General features: G+C 43.5%; 1 protein-coding gene across 1 annotated transcript in view; it reads left to right on the forward strand.

Annotated features, from left to right (window-relative positions):
• Nucleotides 1-4,766: 4,766 nt before the first annotated feature.
• The window catches only part of LOC144488191 (coiled-coil domain-containing protein 185-like), a 35,888-nt gene continuing 20,782 nt past the window's right edge, over nt 4,767-19,872 (forward strand). The window contains exons 1-2 of the mRNA XM_078206218.1: nt 4,767-4,881; nt 8,703-9,282. Of these exons, the coding sequence (XP_078062344.1) occupies nt 4,767-4,881; nt 8,703-9,282 (695 nt within the window). The remainder of the gene's footprint in view (nt 4,882-8,702; nt 9,283-19,872) is intronic.

Consider the following 19,872-nt stretch of genomic DNA (forward strand, 5'->3'; position numbering starts at 1 on the left):
TTTGGCGTCAGCTTATTTGAGATAAGAGTGTGTGTTGTCTAGCTGTAATGATTAACATTTTGGACTAATTGTTCCAAATGTCTGACTGATGAATAATTATCAATATCTTATCTCAATCTTATCCATGACCCCAAACAGTCAGGAACGTTTTACTCTGCAAGATGGAGTGCAATTACTCACCTGACCTTTGCTGGGTCAGCACAACACACGGCAACCCATTCCCACATCGTGCCAAGTCTTGCATAGCTTCCCACGCAGCTGGCACAGACCAACTCTGACTCTCAATTACCTTTCACCAGCTCAAAGAAGTGCGGTGGAACCTTTACAAAGCCGACTGGGAGGAATACTGCAAGGCACTGAAACAAAATGTTGTAATAGCCTCCAGTCATATCCCCATCAAGCAGGCACATATAGCTGCTTCTGCAAAGCCATGTACAAAGTGGCCACCAAATCCATCCCGCGGGGCTATTGCTGAGTACGCCCATTGTCTCAAAGAAGAATGTGCCTCTCTCCTTCAACACTACGAGGTAACTAGTGACCCAGATGTAGCAGAGTCCTTGAATTTTGCCCATCGAACTAGATGGGAAGAGACCACCAGAAATGCTGAAGGCTCTTACACCGCCTTGGAGCAGCCCAGAACCACGAACACCAATCTGACAATCTGTAAATCCTAACAACGTAGCGTCCCAACTCCTCCATATGGGAAAGGCACCCTAGGGAAAGGAGTGAAAAAATCAAAGACTGAGTGGAGAGTCTCAGGAGATGAGTTTGAAACTCTTGTGAGGTGAGTGATCATTGAAGCTGCCTAATTTGGAGCATTTCTATTACTCTGTCTACACTTCCCGCTGCTTCAGAAAAGCAGCCAGCATAATCAACCAGTCTCCCATCCATTGACTCTGTCTACACTTCCCGCTACTTCAGAAAAGCAGCCAGCATAATCAAGGACCCCATGTACTCCGGACATTCTCTCTTCCACCTTCTTCCGTCGGGAAAAAGATACAAAAGTCTGAGATCAAGTACCAGCCAACTCAAGAACAGCTTCTTCCCTGCTGCCATCAGACTTTTGAATGGACTGACCTTGCATTAAGTTGATCTTTCTCTATATCCTAGCTATGACTAACATTATATTCTGCACTCTCTTCTTTCCTTCTCCCCATGTACCCTTTGAACAGTATGCTTTTTCTGTATAGTGTGCAAGAAAAACAATACTTTATCGCAATACACGTGACAAAAATAAATCAAATCAAGATATATTGATTCACTCAGTTTACTGATGTCTGGATGGCTGCATCTGCCATTTATTGTGCATTATGGTGTGTTTGACCACAGATTGCCTCTGAATTCACATAGAAACATAGAAAACTACAGCACAAAACAGGCCCTTCAGCCCCACAAGTTGTGCCGAACATATCGCTACCTTTTAGGCCTACCTATACGCCTCCATCCTATTAAGTCCCATGTACTCATCCAGGAGTCTCTTAAAAGACCGTATTGAGTTTGCCTCCACCACCACTGACGGCAGCCAATTCCACTCACCCACCACCCTCTGTGTGAAAAACTTCCCCCTAACATTCCCCCTGTACCTACCCCCAGCACCTTAAACCTGTGTCCTCTCGTAGCAGCCATTTCCACCCTGGGAAAAAGTCTCTGAGAGTCCACCCGATCTATACCTCTCAACATCTTATATACCTCTATTAGGGCTCCTCTCATCCTATGTCTCTCCAAGGAGAAAAGACCGAGCTCCCTCAGCCTATCCTCATAAGGCATGCCACTCAATCCAGGCAACATCCTTGTAAATCTCCTCTGCACCCTTTCAATCTTTTCCACATCCTTCCTGTAATGAGGCGACCAGAACTGAGCACAGTACTCCAAGTGGGGTCTGACGAGGGTCTTATATAGCTGCATCATTATCCCCGGACTCCTAAACTCAATCCCTCGATTGATAAAGGCCAGCACACCATACGCCTTCTTAACCACCTCCTCCACCTGCGGGGCTGATTTTAGAGTCCTATGGACCCAGACCCCAAGGTCCTTCTGATCCTCTACCGTACTAAGAGTCTTTCCCTTTATATTGTACTCCTTCATCCCATTTGACCTGCCAAAATGGACCACTACGCATTTATCTGGGTTGAAGTCCATCTACATATATCTCATAGTACCCCTGAATGTTAGAGTATAAGATAGATATTTTGTTTTATCTTTCTAGCCTTGTACTGTAAAGTTTACTTTTATTTTTCAAAACCTGCGGAATCAAGTAGCTTTATTCTTTTAGTAAATGTCTTGAATCTCAACACTTGTCTATCCCTAACTGGACCCATCAATAAGCTGGGGATCTGACCTGGTTCATAACAGGAGGTTCTCTATGCAGGAATTCTCCCTTTGTCCATCAAGGATGTTGCTCTCAGTGAATATAGGCATTAGACTGGTTGGTCAGTTCATGGTGTCGCAAGTTGCCTGTTTGTGTTTCACATCGAAGTAGGATATGTGAGATTGCAACCCACCTTAACTACCTGCCGAGGTTGTTTCTCAGTTTCTGGCTGCACTTCAATCCTACTCTCCTGATCTTTAGCCACCTAGCATGGAGGGGAGCAAGCATATCCAAGTTCCTCCTCCTGCAATTGTTTCAGGGCCTGACCAAGGTGAACTACATTCACACTAGGGTGGCCTGGGAGAGGAAAGGAAGCTTATTCAGACTAATTAAGGTGGCATGTTGTTTGCTGGTATGTTTGAAGTCTTCTACGACCAGTGCTCATTGGGGCAGGGGACTGGATTCCATCATAAAACCCAGGAATTTCACCTCCTTTAAAGAATTTAACTGTTGTTCACATTGGTGTTCTTCTCCAAAGTGCACATCGTTCCTCTTTATTGGGAACCCTCTGGATAGATCAAAGAGATATAAAAGTAGCCATTGACTAAAATTGTGTGACACAGTGGTTAGCACTGCTGCCTCACAGCGCCAGGAACCCGGGTTCAATTCCCGGCTTGGGCCACTGTCTGTGTGGAGTTTGTACATTCTCCCCGTGTCTGCACGGGTTTCCTCCCACAGTCTGAAAGATGTGCTGGTTAGGTGCATTGGCTGTGCTAAACTCTCCCTCAGTGTATCCGAACAGGCGACGGAGTGTGGCGACTAGGGGATTTTCACAGTAAATTCATTGCAGTGTGAATGTAAGCCAACTTGTGACACTAATAAATAAACTTTAAATTTTGGGTTAGGAGGTGTATGCTTCTAATGTGTAACATTTTTTTAAGAAGTGTTTTTATTGAGAATTTTCAACTTCATATTCAGTACGATCCACAACAAATTTCCAGCATTCAGCACAGTACAGAACAATCATCACTTCACAAATATACATGGAGAAGACCAGCAAAGATCAATACAAACAATTCAAAGAATCAGACGACATAATCCCTGCCATTGAGGTCAGCTTCTCCTTTTGGACAGATATTGAAAGGAAACAGAGAAAGAGTGTGGGGAATCAGGACAACAGGCTACAGCCATGGAACCGTTGCACTATGGTGTATATCCTTTCACAGAGCAGCAAAATAAACACTCCTAACTTAAAGATCGAGCAATATTGCTTGGGCCTGCACCAGCACACACCTCCCCGCATCCCACCAACGGCAAGGAAAAGAAGTCCAGTGCAATCCAGGATATTTAGTTTGTCTGCACCATAGTAGGATAAGCACAGGATTTGTTAGACCCAGAATAACTAACACAAAACAAAGAAAAACACAACACCAATAGCTTTCCTCACCTAAAATGAGGATTTAAGTCCATACCAACCACCTCTACATATATCCACCCACCCGCCACCCTGCTGTGGCACTCGCCATCTTTTCTATAACCAAAATGAAGGCTGCGGTAAAAGTTTACTCCTGTGCAAAATCAAGGATTACAGCACATTAACAATATTAAATATGTATTGAACGACCTTTAGGATCTACAACTCATTTGGAGTGTGCCCTAACAAGGAAGAAGAGGGACCTTGGTCAGAGAACCAGGGTCCCCTCTACCTACCATCTCTAGAGCAGAGCAGTGGAAGAGCCACCAGCAAATATATAAAAGCTAGTGATCCCAAATTTGCAGGGTAACAGGCAAAGGAAAAGAAAAAAAACTCAAGCCTCTTGTGCTCAACAAGTGCCCTTAGACTCTGGGCCAAATGGCTTCTTTTTGCACTGTCGGGATTCTATAATTCTAATCAGGAGTAAAATCACAAGAGAACAAGTTCAGGATTAATGTTAGCAAAGGCCTAAGCTGTGACCGGATCATGAACTCGAGACAACCAGCCCTCAATTAAAATTGTGGAAGCACGGCAGCCAGTTCTCAAAATCAGCTGGGAATGTCACTGCAGCTCTTCCTCTTCATGGGGGGACTAGCTCATGAACATCCTCATGCGGCCATGTCGCCTCGACTGAAAATACCTACAGTGCAGGAAGAGGCGTCTGCACCGACTCTTCGAAAGAACATTGCACCCAGGGCCTCCCTTCTGCCATATCTCTGTAACCCCATGCATTTACCATGGCTAATTCACCTAACCTACACATCTTTTACACTAAAGGGCAATTGAGCATAGCCAATCCATCTAACCTATACATCTTTGGACTGGGGGAGGAAATTGGAGCACCTGGAGGAAACCTACACAGTCAGGGAAGAACGTGCAAACTCCACACACACACTGACCCAAGCCGGGAATCGAATCTGGGTGCCTGGCACTGTGAGGCAGCAGTGCTAACCACTGTGCCCATAAACTTAAGATGTTCAACATATGATACAGGATTTCCATGGATCGAAGGTGACCCTCACTGAGGAAAGCTCCCTCTCGACTCAAAGGATTATCATCTCGGCACCATTCATTGTAGGAAATCTTGCAATTCCTCATGGTGAGTGCTCATAATCTGTGCCGCAGAGTAAAAAAAGTCTTCCATATTTTTGTCATCTTGGCGCCAACAGCACCACCCAAGCATGGGCCTGGTCATCAGTGACATCACCACCGTAAACTGGGCCTTACACCCCAGTCAGCTCCAACTGCATCACACAAACAAGGATTTTTTCCACTTAACTCGGCTTCCTGCAGTCAAAAAAGGATCTTCCTCAAACATTGCACCGATTATACACATCAGGATCAACTATTACAGGTTGTGCATCAGGATAAAAGGAAGGATTAAGAGCGGAGTAATGTCAGAGCTCACAAAAACACAGCTGTTCCTGCGTTTTATAGGCTGAGTATGCAGCAATGCTATTCCTGGGGCTGGATAAGTATGGTCGACTTATACACCGGATCAACTTGTATGCTGTAATCCAAGGTAGTATTGACATTTGCAGTGGTCCAAAATTTGGAAATATTGTAAACAATAAGGAGGATAATAAATTTCATGGTGAAATGGGCAGATGCATGGCTGATATAATTTAAAGCCGAGCGGTGTGAGGTGATACACTCTGAGGAAGAACGAGGAGAAGCAACATAAACTGATGGTACAATTTTAAAGAAAGGAAATGTAGCTTGGGCTGCGAAATGGCAAGTTACTTTTGTGCTACTCAAGTGCCAGGCAATGACCATCTCCAACAAGAGAGAATCTAACCATCACCCCTTGACATTCAGTGGCATCACCATTGCTGAATTCCCCACTATCAACATCATTGACCAGAAATTGAACTGGACTGGTCATATGAATACTGTGGCTACAAGAGCAGGGCAGAGGCTGGGAATCTCATTAAGTAATTCACCTCCTGACTCCCCAAATCCTATCTGCAAGGCACAAGTCAGGAGTGTGATGGAATACTCTCCACTTGCCTGAGTGGTTGCAGCTCCAACAATGAAGAAGCTTGACACCATCCAGGACAAAGCAGCCCGCTTGTTTGGCACCCCATCCACCCACCTTCAATATTCACTCTCTCCACCACCGGTGCATGGTGGCAGCAATGTATACCATCTATAGCACTGCAGCAACCCACCAAGGCTCCTTCAACAGCACCTTCCAAGCTTGCAACCTCTGCCACCAAGAAGGACAAGGGCAGCAGATGCATGGGAACACCATCACCTGTCAATTCCCCTCCAAGCCACACACTACCCTGACTTGCAACAATATCACCGCTTCTTCGCTGTCATTAGGTCAAAATCCTGGTTCTTCCTAACGGCGCTGTGGTGTACCTACCCCACATGGACTACAGTGGTTCAAGAAGGCAGCTCATCACTGCCATCTCAAGGGCAGTTAGGGATGGGCAATAAATGCTGGCCTAATCAGTGATGCTCACATCCTGTCAAAGAATATTTTAAAAAAATCTTTGAAGGTGGCTGGACAAGTTTAGAAAACTGCTTTAAAAAAAAAGCACAAGACTCCTGGTTTTATTAACGGAAGCATAAAAATACAAAAGCACGGAAGTTATGCTGACCCTTTATCAAACACTGGTTAAGCCTCAAATAGAGTACTGTGTTCATCTGAGGACTGCACTTTAGAACAGTCGTCAAGGCCTTTGGGTGCAGAAGAGTTTTACCAGAATAGTACCAGGAATGAGGCTATGAGGCTAAGGGAATTTCACAGTAACTTCATTGCAGTGTTAATGTAAGCCTTACTTGTGACTAATAAATAAACTTTTAACTTTATGTGAAGAGACTGAAGTTGATGGGGTTATCTTTGCCTTGCCTGTAAACTAGGCTATTCCAATGGTCTCCTAACTGTTTTATCTCACTATATAAACATGGACTCATCTAAAATTTCACTGCCTGTATTCTAATTTGCTGCAGGCCCCATTCACTGATCGCTCCGGTGCTCGCTGCTCTACATTGGCTCCTGGTCTGACATCCCCCAATCATAAAATTCCCATCCTCCTTTGCTTCACCACTCTCTCTCTCCTCTAACCGTCACCTCTCATATTGTGCTCCTCTGATTTGGATACTTGCATAGGCTTGATTTGAATCATTCCACCATTGGCAGCTGTACCTTCAGTTAAGTACTTAAACTTCTGAATTCTCTCCCAAAATCTTATTTATTGTCAACCTATTTTTCTCCTTTTTAAGACTCCTTAAAATCTACCTTTCTGATCAAGCTTTTGACCATCTTACAGCTCCTTAAATAACATTTTGCTACGTTGAAAGCACTACATAAATGCAAGTAATTGTTACGTGGCTGAGTGTAAAAATGTTGATAATGATTCTGTGGAGCGCTCTGGGTCATTTTGTTTTCATTTAAACATGAAGTGTATGTGTGAGTTGCTAATGCCTCTCTGAGAGCAGAGAGGTTGAAGAGGAGATTTGATAGAGGTGCACAATATTCTGAAGAGTTTTGACGGTAAATTAGGAAAACTTTTTTCTAGTGATTGAAGGTTCAGTAAACAGAGGACACAGATTTACTGTGATTGGCAAAAAGAATCAGAGAGGATGTGAGGAAACTTTTTTTATACAGTGAGTTGTTGTCACCTGGAATGCACAGCTGTTGGAGAAGCACATTCAGTCACAGCATTGACATGGAGTTGCATTCCAGGCACTCACCTGGTGAGGGAGCAGCGCTCCAGAAGCTTGTGCTACCAAATAAACCTGTTGGACTTTAACCTGGTGTTGTGAGACTACTTACTGAATCATAGCATTCAAAGAGAATTGGATAAATAGCTAAAGGAGAAATAATTTACATGGATATGGGGAAAGTGCAGGGATGTGATGTGGAAGTAATTGGAGAGTTCTTTCAAAGAGGCAGCATAGACATGATTGGCTGAATGGCTTCCTCTGCTGTATCCTTCTATACTTCCTCCAGTCTGTGAGCTGATATATATTAAGAATTGCCCAGCCAATATGCAGACTTTAATCCATTTGAGTACTGGCAGAAGAGCAAACTACATTGGTTAGTGTTGTCTCATTGAAAACTTGATCCAACTGGATCAGTCTTTGTTTTGGCAATGACGTGACTGAAATGAAGGGACTTTCTCAGCTACAGCTAGCCAAGCCCATTGCTTTAAAATTCTGTATCTATTTCAAATTGTGTGAAATTTAATACCAAAATATTCTCCGTTTGACAGTATTGTCAGTCCTAATTAGGAAAACATTGTTTTTCTGCTTAGTCTTGTACTTCATAAAGTGTCAGCCTTGATTTATTTCATCATCTTACCTCTGAGTCAGAAAAGTGTGAATTCATTCATGTCCCACTCCAAAGATTTGAATAATAATCTTCCAGGCTAACACTTCAATGCAGTTCTGAGGTAGTGCTGCATTGTAGGAGGTGCCATCTTTCTGCTGAAATGTTAATCCAGATCCTGTTAGTCATCCCAGGTGAATGTAAAATAATATTCCCACGGCTTTGCTCAAAAGGATCAGGGGAAATTTCCTTGGTCTCTTGGTTAATATTTATCCCTCAACTAATATTATTAAAACAGATGATCTAGTCATTTACCTCATTATTGCTTCCTATAAGTAAATTGGCTGCTGAATTTCCTTTTATAATAGTGACTACACTTCATAAATACTTCATTGGCTGTAAAACAATTAGCAGCACCCTAGCCTGGTAAAAGATGTTTATATAAATGTAAGTTCTTTTTCTCTCGCTGAATTGGGATGAGTATTTTTTCTAATATATGGAACAAAACTTGTTTTAATTATGAAATCTGGGTTCTATGTTGTTGGTATGCTCATCTATTTTATGTTATAATAAGTGGCTGCAGGCTGCTTTTCGTACATCTGCTAGTTGATGAGATAATTTTACTGTTAAATTTACAGAGTGCAGAGAAGAGAGACAGTGCATCATAGAGGAAGAAAAAGCCAGAAGAACACCCATCCCAACTTTTATGAAATTCCCTGCTCCGAAATCTACAAATGAATCTGGATTCCCCAACAATCATGTTCTGGATGCTCTTCACGAAGACCAAAGATCTTCAAAGGCTCCTCTACCAGATGATAAGAACACGCCATCGGGTTGGGCAATTTCAAGAGAAGAAAGCAAAAGATCAGTGGACGTGTGGGCGCCTGCACAGCAGAGAAGGAAGAGTTCAGAGGACACCAGCGTGAGTGGGTATTTTCGGAAGAACACCAGTCTAGGTGATCTAAGGCAGTCCCCTGCCACAGCAAAGAAACTGGACAAACTTGTCAGTGAGATCCGAAGGGAAACCAATGTGATCATTCCTGAACGGGATCGGAAAATTGCAGCATTAATGCTGGTTAAACATCAGGAAGAACAGGAGAGGCTAGAACAGTGTCTCAAAGCCCAGCAGTTCTGGGATAAACTGAAGAGGACGGAAAGATTAGCACAAATAAAGCAGGAGACTGAAAGGCAAAAAGGCTTAATCAAGAGTATTGGCAGGTGACTGCATTAAACATTACATTGTGTTTTTGTCATGAGGCTTATACCTTATTGGTACCACTGCAAAAGAGAAGAAATACAAAGCTGCTTTACTGTATGCTTCTTTGATTCTCCTGTAATGCTCTTAATTGAGGTGTGCAATTTATTATCATTAAACTACTCAGACTCTCATTCTCCCTGCTTCTACACAAAATTCCAGTCCATGGGCAAAAGGTTGTTCCAGAGTAAATATGGAAATCATGAGATGTACACCATGTCAAATAACTCATCCTATTTTTAATTTATCACCACACATTACTCCCTCTTCCTCAGAGGGAGGTATCTAGTATAGTTACTCCCAAACTATTTTCCAGTGGGAACCCATTTTGACATTTGAAGATTAATATGATCCCAGATGCCAACAAGAGCAAAGCACCAATAAAGCAGCTTAACATTTAGTATATTATTATTAAAATATGCATATTATAGATCAACATATAATTATATTGAAGAAAATTCTCTCCACACAACTCAAGTTTTGAAGACAGTTCATGGAAACCATTGTATTTATATTTATTTATTAGCATCACAAGTAGGCTTACATCAACACTGCAATGAAGTTACTGTCAAAATCCCCTAGTCGCCACACTCTGGCGCCTTTTCGGATACACTGAGGGAGAATTTAGCATAGCCAATGCATCTAACCAGCACGTCTTTAGACTCTGGGAGGAAACGGAGCACCCGAAGGAAACCCATGCAGACATGGGGAGAACATGCAGACTCCACAGAGACAGTGACCTAAGCCGGGAATTGAACCTGGGTCCCTGGTCTTGTGAAGCAGTAGCTCTAACCACTGTGGCACTGTGTTGTAAAAATCCATCTGGTTCACTAATGTCCTTTATGGAAAGAAATCTGCCGTCCTTACCCGGTCTGGCCTACATGTGACTCCAGAGCCACAGCAATGTGGTTGACTCCTAACTGCTCTCTGAAATGACCTAGCAAGCCACTCAGTTCAAGGGCAATTAAGGATAGGCAATAAACGCTGGCCAGCCAGTGATGCTCATATCCCATAAATGAATAAAAAATTATGTAGTATGATACATTCACATGCTTACCATTATCTTATTGAAATTCCAAGGGTTAAATAGCTGAAAATTTCAGACAATTATTGTTACACTTTACTGAAACCTTTGTGACATTTTATCTGTCCCCATCAGTCACTGTCTACACATTTTGGTTTCAATGTGCTGACCAGTTGAATTGATTTTTGTTTTCCTTTTAATAGGGTGAAGGTTTTAAATGTTAGGTTCAGACAGTCTCAGCTTCCTGGCACATTCAGGAGGCCATGTTCATTCAACACCAATTGGAAAATGTGAGATGTATTAGATTCAGGTTGTCTTGCTGGGCATTGTGCAAAGTCGAGTGCTCAGTCAATCCGAGAAAGAAACTGAATTCTGTGAAAAGATTGAGAAAAAGGAGGAAAATGAGTGGCTTTCTGTTGAAATCTGAATCCTACCTTTCTCTCTTCACGGTGCTGCCTGATTTGTGGTGCAGCATTTTCTGTTTTAATTTCAAATAAATGGTAACTTTATAGTTGTAGACGAACAGGATATCTTTTTGATCCAGTTGAAACATGACTGTGGGACAAAGAGCATTGGAAACAAACTTGGGAAAAGGCACGGCTGGCACAATCATAATTACCCGGAATAGTCAGTGTTCTGGGTAGGATAGAGGAAGAGAAAACCTGGAGTCAAGCAAGAGGCAGTTCGGGGAATTGGGGAATTGTAGGTTTCTGTGATCGAATGGGCTGGATGGGATGAATGGCTTCTCATCCAGACTTGCCTTTGTGAACCAGTGTACTTTCATTTCATGGCATTGATTGTTGCTGCAGTGAATGCTTTCAAGTCCCTCCATGGCCTTGCCCCTCCCACCTCTAAAATCTTTTCCAGTCCCTCGAAAAATCTTTAATTGCTTCACTGAGACTTCAGGGAACATTCTGGGAGAAATTGCTGGCTATGCTTCCATTTATTTATTTTTAAATTTTTACTCCATCCTTAAAGCTACAAAGCCAATGCTCAGAATGGACCAGGCAAACCTAATTCCATTCCTTGCTTTCTCCAAAAATCAAATTCATAATCCAATTGAATCTCATTCAAGGTCCCCACAAGAGAGACAAACAAGTTCATTCCTTGCTTTCTCCAAAAATCAAATTCATAATCCAATTGAATCTCATTCAAGGTCCCCACAAGAGAGACAAACAAGTTCCAAGCTGAGAAGATTAGGCATTGCACTCCAATTGGGCTTGATCTGACACTTGATCTTAGCGAAAAGACCGAGAAGTTAAGGCCCTAAGCTCTGAAATTCCCTCCATGACCCCCTCCGCCTTTCTGTATCTCTTTCTTCCTTTAAGATGCTCCAGCAGAGGCAGCAGAGAGACTTTGACGAGGAACATTCTGAGAGAAGTTGGTGCAGTCACATTGACTGTATAGTGGGTAGAGGAAGAACCCCTCCAGAGGTAAACGGGAGAAGAACATCCAGCAGAGGAAGGAGAGAGACTTCACCGAGGAGTGATCTCAGGATTACTACCTGTGCCACAGCTAATCGGGCGGCACGGTAGCACAGTTAGGGCGGCACGGTAGCACAGTGGTTAGCACTGCTGCTTCACAGCTCCAGGGTCCCGGGTTCGATTCCCGGCTCGGGTCACTGTCTGTGTGGAGTTTGCACATTCTCCTCGTGTCTACGTGGGTTTCGTCCGGGTGCTCCGGTTTCCTCCCACAGTCCAAAGATGTGCGGGTTAGGTTGATTGGCCAGGTTAAAAATTGCCCCTTAGAGTCCTGGGATGCGTAGGTTAGAGGGATTAGTGGGTAAATATGTGGGGGTAGGGCCTGGGTGGGATTGTGGTCGGTGCAGACTCGATGGGCCGAATGGCCTCCTTCTGCACTGTAGGGTTTCTATGATTTCTATGATAATCAGAGTAGAAACAGCAGGATGTAAGGAGGAAGAGGGTAGCTAAGGAAAGGGTAGGTCCACTCAAGGACAGTGGAGGGAATTTGTTTGTGGAGCTAGATGAGGTGGGTGAGGTCCTCAATGAGTACTTTGCATCAGTATTCACAAAGGAGTAGGATGTTATGGATGGTGAGTGTAGAAAGGAGGATGTTGACATTCTAGGACATCTTGAGATAAAAAGGGAGGGGGTATTGGAGGTTTTGAGGAAGATTAAGGTGGTCAGGTCCCCAGGGCCAGATAGGGTCTATCCCAGAATACTGAGAGAGGTGAGGGAAGAAATTGCTGAGGCTTTGGCCAAAATCTTTTTATCCTCTTTAGCCACGGGCGAGGTACCAGAGGCTTGGAGAGTAGCTAACATTGTTCCTCTGTTTAAGAAGGGCAGAAGAGGCAATCTGGGAAATTACAGGCCTGTGAGCCTTACATCAGTGGTGGGGAAATTTTTAGAAAAGATTCTTAGGGACAGGATGTACTCACATCTTATTAGCGATAGGCAGCATGGCTTTGTGAAGGGGAGATCGCGTCTCACAAACTTGACTGAGTTCTTTGAGGAAGTGACAAGAAAAATTGACCACGGAAGGCAGTGGATGTTGTATACATGGACTTTAATAAAGCCTTCGATAAGGTTCCTCATGGCAAGCAGCTACAGAAGGTGAAGTCATATGAGATCCGAGGTGAGCTGATAAGATGGATACAAAACTGGCTGGGGCATAGAAAGCAGAGAGTAGCAGTGGAAGGGTATTTTTCTAACTGGAGGTCTGTGACAAGCAGTGTTCCACAAGGATCAGTGCTAGATCTCTGTTATTTGTAATAAATATAAATGATTTGGAGGAAAATGTACGTGATCTGATTAGTAAATTGCAGATGATGCAAAAATTGGGGGAGTAGCGGATAGTGAGGAGGACTGTCAGAGAATACAGCAGGATATAAATCAGCTGGAGACCTGGGCTGAAAGATTGTAGGTGGAATTTAACCCGGACAAATGTGAGGTGATGTGATTTGGAAGGTCTACTGCAGAAGGAAAGTATACAGTCAATGGTAGAGCCCTTAGAAGTATTAGCATGAAGAGGGATCTAGGCATGCAGATCCACAATTCCCTGAAAATGGCAACTCAAGTGGACAAGGTGTCAAGAAGGCGTATGACATGCTGGTCTTCATCAGTCAGGGCGTTGAGTACAGGAATTGGAAAATCATGTTGCAGCTGTATAAGACTCTGGTTAGGCCGCATTTGGAGTATTGTGTACAATTCTGGTTTTCACATTACCGGAAGGATGTTGAAGCATTGGAAAGGATGCAGAAGAGATTTACTAGGATGTTGCCTGGTTTGGAGGATATGGATTACAGCTAAATGTTGAACAAACTTGGATTGTTTTCATTGGAGCGTGGGAGGATGAGGAGGGACCTGATAGAAGTTTACAAGATTAGAGTGGATAGAATCTTTTTCCCAGGGTCGAAGGGTCAATTACTCGGGGGCATAGGTTGAAAATGAGAGTGGGAAAGTATAAAAGAGATGTCAGGGGCAGGTTTTTCACACAAAGGGTGGTGAATGCCTGGAACGCGCTGCCGGAGGAGGTGGTGCAAGCAGTTCTGTAACAACATTCAAGATGCATCTGGATAGATACATGAATTGGCGGGGAATAGAGGGATATGGATAACGTAGAGGCAAGAAAATATTGGATTAGAGAGACATCTGTGTCGGTGGGCCAAAGGTCCTGTTCCTGTGCTGTACTGTTCTTTGAATACATGGCTAAAAAGATGGTGTGAGAGGGAAGGTTTCAGATTCCTAGGGCATATGGTTGGGGGATGGGAAGCTTTGCAAGGATTCAGGATAAGGGGGAATTAAGAACAAGAGGAAAAGACAGTAAGGAGAATAAGGAAAGTGATAGACAGAGAAATCAAAAGCCAGAGTCAGATAAGGACCAAGTAAAAAATAGCAGGAAAGGGAAAAGAAATGTTAAAAGTGCTCACCTTAAGGTTTTGTACCTGAATGCACGGAGCACTCGAAACAAAATGGATGAATCAGTTGCATAGGTAGATGTAAAGGGGTATGATATAGTTTGGCATTATGGAGACGTGGCTCCAACGTGAGCAAGGATGGGAACTAAAGAACATAAGAACATAAGAAATAGGAGCAGGAGTACGCCATCTAGCCCCTCGAGCCTGCCCCGCCATTCAATAAGATCATGGCTGATCTGATAGTAGTTTAGTTCCACTTACCCGCCCGCTCCCCATAACCCTTAATTCCCTTATTGATCAGAAATCTATCTACCTGTGACTTAAACATATTTAACGAGGTAGCCTCCACTGCTTCAATGGGCAGAGAAGGGCAGAGAATTCCAGAGATTCACTACCCTCTGAGAGAAGAAGTTCCTCCTCAACTCTGTTCTAAACTGACTCCCCCTTATTTTGAGGCTGTGTCCTCTAGTTTTTGTTTCCTTTCTAGGTGGAAAGAATCTCTCTGCCTCTACCCTGTCTAGCCCCTTCATTATCTGATATGTCTCTATAAGATCTCCCCTCAGCGTTCTAAACTCCAACGAGTACAGGCCCAATCTACTCAATCTCTCCTCATAAGCTAACCCCCTCATCTCCGGTATCAACCTGGTGAACCTTCTCTGTACTCCCTCCAAGGTCAATATATCCTTCCGCAAATAAGGGGACCAAAATTGCACACAATACTCTAGTTGCGGCCTCACCAGTACCTTGTACAATTGCAGCAAGACCTTCCTGCTTTTATATTCCATCCCCTTCGCGATAAAGGCCAACATTCCATTTGCCTTCTTGATCACCTGCTGTACCTGCAAACTGAGTTTTTGCGATTCATGCACAAGGACCCCCAGGTCCCTCTGCACAGTAGCATGTTGTAATTTTTCACCATTTAAATAATAGTCCATTTTACTATTATTTGTTCCAAAGTGGATAACCTCACACTTGTCAACGTTATACTCCATCTGCCAGATCCTCGCCCACTCACTTAGCCTATCCAAATCTCTCTGCAGACTTTCCGCATCCTCCACGCAATTCGCTTTCCCACTCATCTTTGTGTCATCCGCAAACTTTGTTACCCTACACTCGGTCCCCTCCTCCAGATCGTCTATGTATATGGTAAACAGTTGAGGCCCCAGCACCGATCCCTGCGGCACGCCACTAGTCACCAACTGCCAACCAGAAAAGCACCCATTTATTCCAACTCTCTGCTTCCTGTTAGATAAACCTTGAGGGCTATTCAGTGTTTAGGAGGGACAGGCGGAAATGAAAAGGTGATGGAGTTGCATTGTTGATTAAAGATGATATTGATACAATATTGAGGAGAGATAGCATGGATGATGTGGAATCTGTATGGGTCGAGTTAAGAAACAACAAGAGGCAATAAACATTGGTGGGGGTGGTATACAGAGCACCAAACTATGATGGTAATGTTGGAAAAAGCATTAGACAGGAAATCAGAGATGCATGTGTTAAAGGAACATCTGTGATTATGGAGGACTTTAATCTACATATAGATTGGGAGAGTTAAATTAGTCCCAGTACAATAGAGGAGGCATTTCTGGAGTGCATAGGGGATAGTTTTCTGGAGCAATGTGTTGAGGAACCAACAAGGGATCAGGTCATCTTGGACTGGGTGTTGTGCAATGAGAAAGGATTAGCTGGAAATCTAGGTGTGAGAGTGCCCTTGGGGATGAGTGACCATAAGATGGTAGAATTCTTTGTCAGGTGGACAGTGACGTAGTTGATTCTGAGACCAGGATCCTGAATCTCAATAAAGATAATGATCTATGATGGTATAAGGCATGAATTGGCCATAATGGACTGGGAAACATTACTGAAAGGAAAGACAATGGACAGGCAATGGCAGGCATTTGAAGAACGAATAGGTGAACTCCAGAAGTTGTTAATTCCTGTTTGGCGCAAGAGTGGTCAGGGAATTGTGGCCAAACAATGGCTTACAAGGGAAATTAGATAGTAACAGATTCAAGGAAGAAGCATACAAACTGGCAAGAAAATAGGCCTGAGGGTTGGAGCAGCTTAAAATTCAAAGGAAGACCAAGGGATTAATTAAGAAGGGAAAAATTTAGGGAAGCTAGCGGGGAACATAAAAACTGACTGTAAAAGTTTCTTTAGATACATAAAGAGAATAAGATTGACAAAAACGAATGTAGGCCCCTTATATTCAGAAACAGGAGAATTCATAACGGGGAATAAAGAAATGGCCAAGGAATTAAATTTGTACTTTATTCATGTCTTCCTTTGTGAAGACTGAAGCAATGTACCAGAAGTGCTGAGAGAAACATGTTTCAGTGACGAGCTGAAGGAAATCAGCATTAGTAGAGAAATGGTTTTGGGGAAATTGATGGGATTGAAGGTGGATAAATCTCCAGGTCCTGATAACCTTCATCCCAGAGTACTTAAGGAAGTGGTCCTGGAAATAGTAGATCCATTTGTGGATTTTTCCAAAATTCTTTGGACTCTGGACTGGTTCCTACAGATTGGAGGGTAGCTAATGTTAGCTTGCTATTCAAAAAAGGAGGTAGAGAGAAAACAGGGAACTATAGACCAGTGAGCCTAGCGTCGGTACTGGGGAAGTTGCGAGAGTCTATTATCAAGGATTTCATAACTCGGCATTTGGAAGGCAGTGGTATAATCAGACAAAGTCAGCATGGATTTACAAAGGAGAAATCATGCTTGACGAATCTATTGGAATTCTTTGAGGATGTAACTAGCAGAGTTGACCGAAGAGAACCAGTGGTTGTGGTTTATTTGAACTTTCAGAAGGCTTTCGAAAGGTCTCACATAACAGACTACTATGTAAAGTTAAAGCACATGGGATTGCAGGTAATGTTTTGAGATGGATAGAAAGCTGGTTAGCGGATAGGAGGCAAAGAGTTGGCATAAATGGGTCTTTTTCGGATTGGCAGTCAGTGACTCGTGGGGTCCGCAGGGATCTGTGCTAGGACCCCACAGTTCACATTATATGTTAATGTTTTGGAAGAGGGAACTGGATGTATTATCTCCAAATTTGTAGATGATAAAAAATTGGGTGGGAGGTGAGTTGTGAGCAGGATGCAGAGATGCTTCAGTGTGACTTGGACAGGCTGAGTGTGTGGGTATCTGCATGACAGATGCAGCATAATGTGGATAAATGTGAGGTTATCCACTTTGGTAGCAATAATAGGAAGACAGATTATGACTTGAATGGGTGTAAATTGAGAGAGGTGGATACTCAACGAGACCTTGGTGTCCTTGTGCATCAGTCACTGAAAGTAAATGCGCAGGTGCAGCAGGCAGCAAAGAAGGCAAATGGTAAGTTGGCCTCCATAGTGAGAGGATTTGAGTATTGGGATTGGGATTTTTTGCTGCAATTCTATAGGACATTGGTGAGGCCACACCTGGAGTATTGTTTTGGTGTCCTTATCTGAGGAATTCTGTCCTTGCTATTGAGTGAGTACAGCGAAGGTTTACCAGGCTGATTCCTGGGATGGCAGGTCTGTCATATGAGGAGGGACTAAGTTGGTTAGGATTATATTCACTGGAGTTTAGAAGAGTGAGAGGGGATCTGATAGAAACTTATAAAATTCTAACAGGGTTAGACAGGATAGATTCAGAAAGAATGTTCCCAATGGAGGGGGGGGGGGGGTGCGTGCGGGGGGTTCCGAGACTAGGGGTCATAGTTTGAGGATAAGGGGTAAACCTTTTAGAACTGAGGTGAGGAGAAATTTCTTCACCCAGAGAGTGGTGAATGTGTGGAATTCACTACCACAGAATGTAGTTGAGACCGAAACCTTGTCTGATTTCAAGAAGAATTAGATATATCTCTTGGGGCTAAAGGGATCAAAGGACATGGGAGAAAGGGGGAATCAGGATATTCGATGATCAGCCATAAGAACATAAGAACATAAGAAATAGGAGCAGGAGTAGGCCATCTAGCCCCTCGAGCCTGCCCCGCCATTCAGTAAGATCATGGCTGATCTGACGTGGATCAGTACCACTTACCCGCCTGATCCCCATAACCCTTAATTCCCTTACCGATCAGGAATCCATCCATCCGCGCTTTAAACATATTCAGCGAGGTAGCCTCCACCACCTCAGTGGGCAGAGAATTCCAGAGATTCACCACCCTCTGGGAGAAGAAGTTCCTCCTCAACTCTGTCTTAAACCGACCCCCCTTTATTTTGAGGCTGTGTCCTCTAGTTTTAACTTCCTTACTAAGTGGAAAGAATCTCTCCGCCTCCACCCTATCCAGCCCCCGCATTATCTTATAAGTCTCCATAAGATCCCCCCTCATCCTTCTAAACTCCAACGAGTACAAACCCAATCTCCTCAGCCTCTCCTCATAATCCAAACCCCTCATCTCCGGTATCAACCTGGTGAACCTTCTCTGCACTCCCTCCAATGCCAATATATCCTTCCTCATATAAGGGGACCAATACTGCACACAGTATTCCAGCTGCGGCCTCACCAATGCCCTGTACAGGTGCATCAAGACATCCCTGCTTTTATATTCTATCCCCCTCGCAATATAGGCCAACATCCCATTTGCCTTCTTGATCACCTGTTGTACCTGCAGACTGGGCTTTTGCGTCTCATGCACAAGGACCCCCAGGTCCCTTTGCACGGTAGCATGTTTTAATTTGTTTCCATTGAGATAGTAATCCCATTTGTTATTATTTCCTCCAAAGTGTATAACCTCGCATTTCTCAACGTTATACTCCATTTGCCATATCCTCGCCCACTCACTCAGCCTGTCCAAATCTCTCTGCAGATCTTCTCCGTCCTCCACACGATTCACTTTTCCACTTATCTTTGTGTCGTCTGCAAACTTCGTTACCCTACACTCCGTCCCCTCCTCCAGATCATCTATATAAATGGTAAACAGTTGCGGCCCGAGTACCGATCCCTGCGGCACGCCACTAGTTACCTTCCTCCAACCGGAAAAACATGATCGAGATGAATGGTGGAGCAGGCTTGAAGGGCTGAATGGCCTACTCCTGTTTCTAGTTTCTATGTTAAAACCTACCTCTTAGACCAAGTTTTGGCCATTTGTCCCAATATTGCCTCAGTATCTAATTTTGCTTCATGATGCTCCTTGTGAAGTCTTGGGTCATTTTTTTACATTTAAAAAGCTGCATTAATACAAGTTGTTGATTAAAACAGTGGTGTGTTGATATAGCGATGCATTGGAGTTGGGGACCAAGTGTAGAGTGTCAAAGTTTGCAGATGGCACTAAGATGCGTGGTAGAGTAAAGTCTGCAAAGGGATATAGATTGTCTAAGTGAGTAGGCAAGGGTCTGGCAGATGGAGTACAATGTTGGTAAATGTGAGATCCATTTTGGTAGGAATAACAACAAAATGGACTATTATTTAAATGGTAAAAAATTGCAGCATGCTGCTGTGCAGAGGGACCTGGGTGTCCTTGTGCAAGAATCACAAGGAGTTGGTTTGCAGGTGCAGCAGGTAATTAAGAAGGCAAATGGAATTTTGTCCTTCATTCCTAGAGGGGTGGAGTTTAAAACAGTGAGGTTATGTTGCAGCTGCATAGGGTGCTGGTGAGGCCATACCTGGTGTACTGTGTACAGTTTTGGTCTCCTTACTTGAGAAAAGATATACTGGCAC

Source organism: Mustelus asterias, unplaced genomic scaffold (genome assembly GCF_964213995.1).
Source record: "Mustelus asterias unplaced genomic scaffold, sMusAst1.hap1.1 HAP1_SCAFFOLD_1364, whole genome shotgun sequence".
Lineage (NCBI taxonomy): Eukaryota > Metazoa > Chordata > Chondrichthyes > Carcharhiniformes > Triakidae > Mustelus > Mustelus asterias.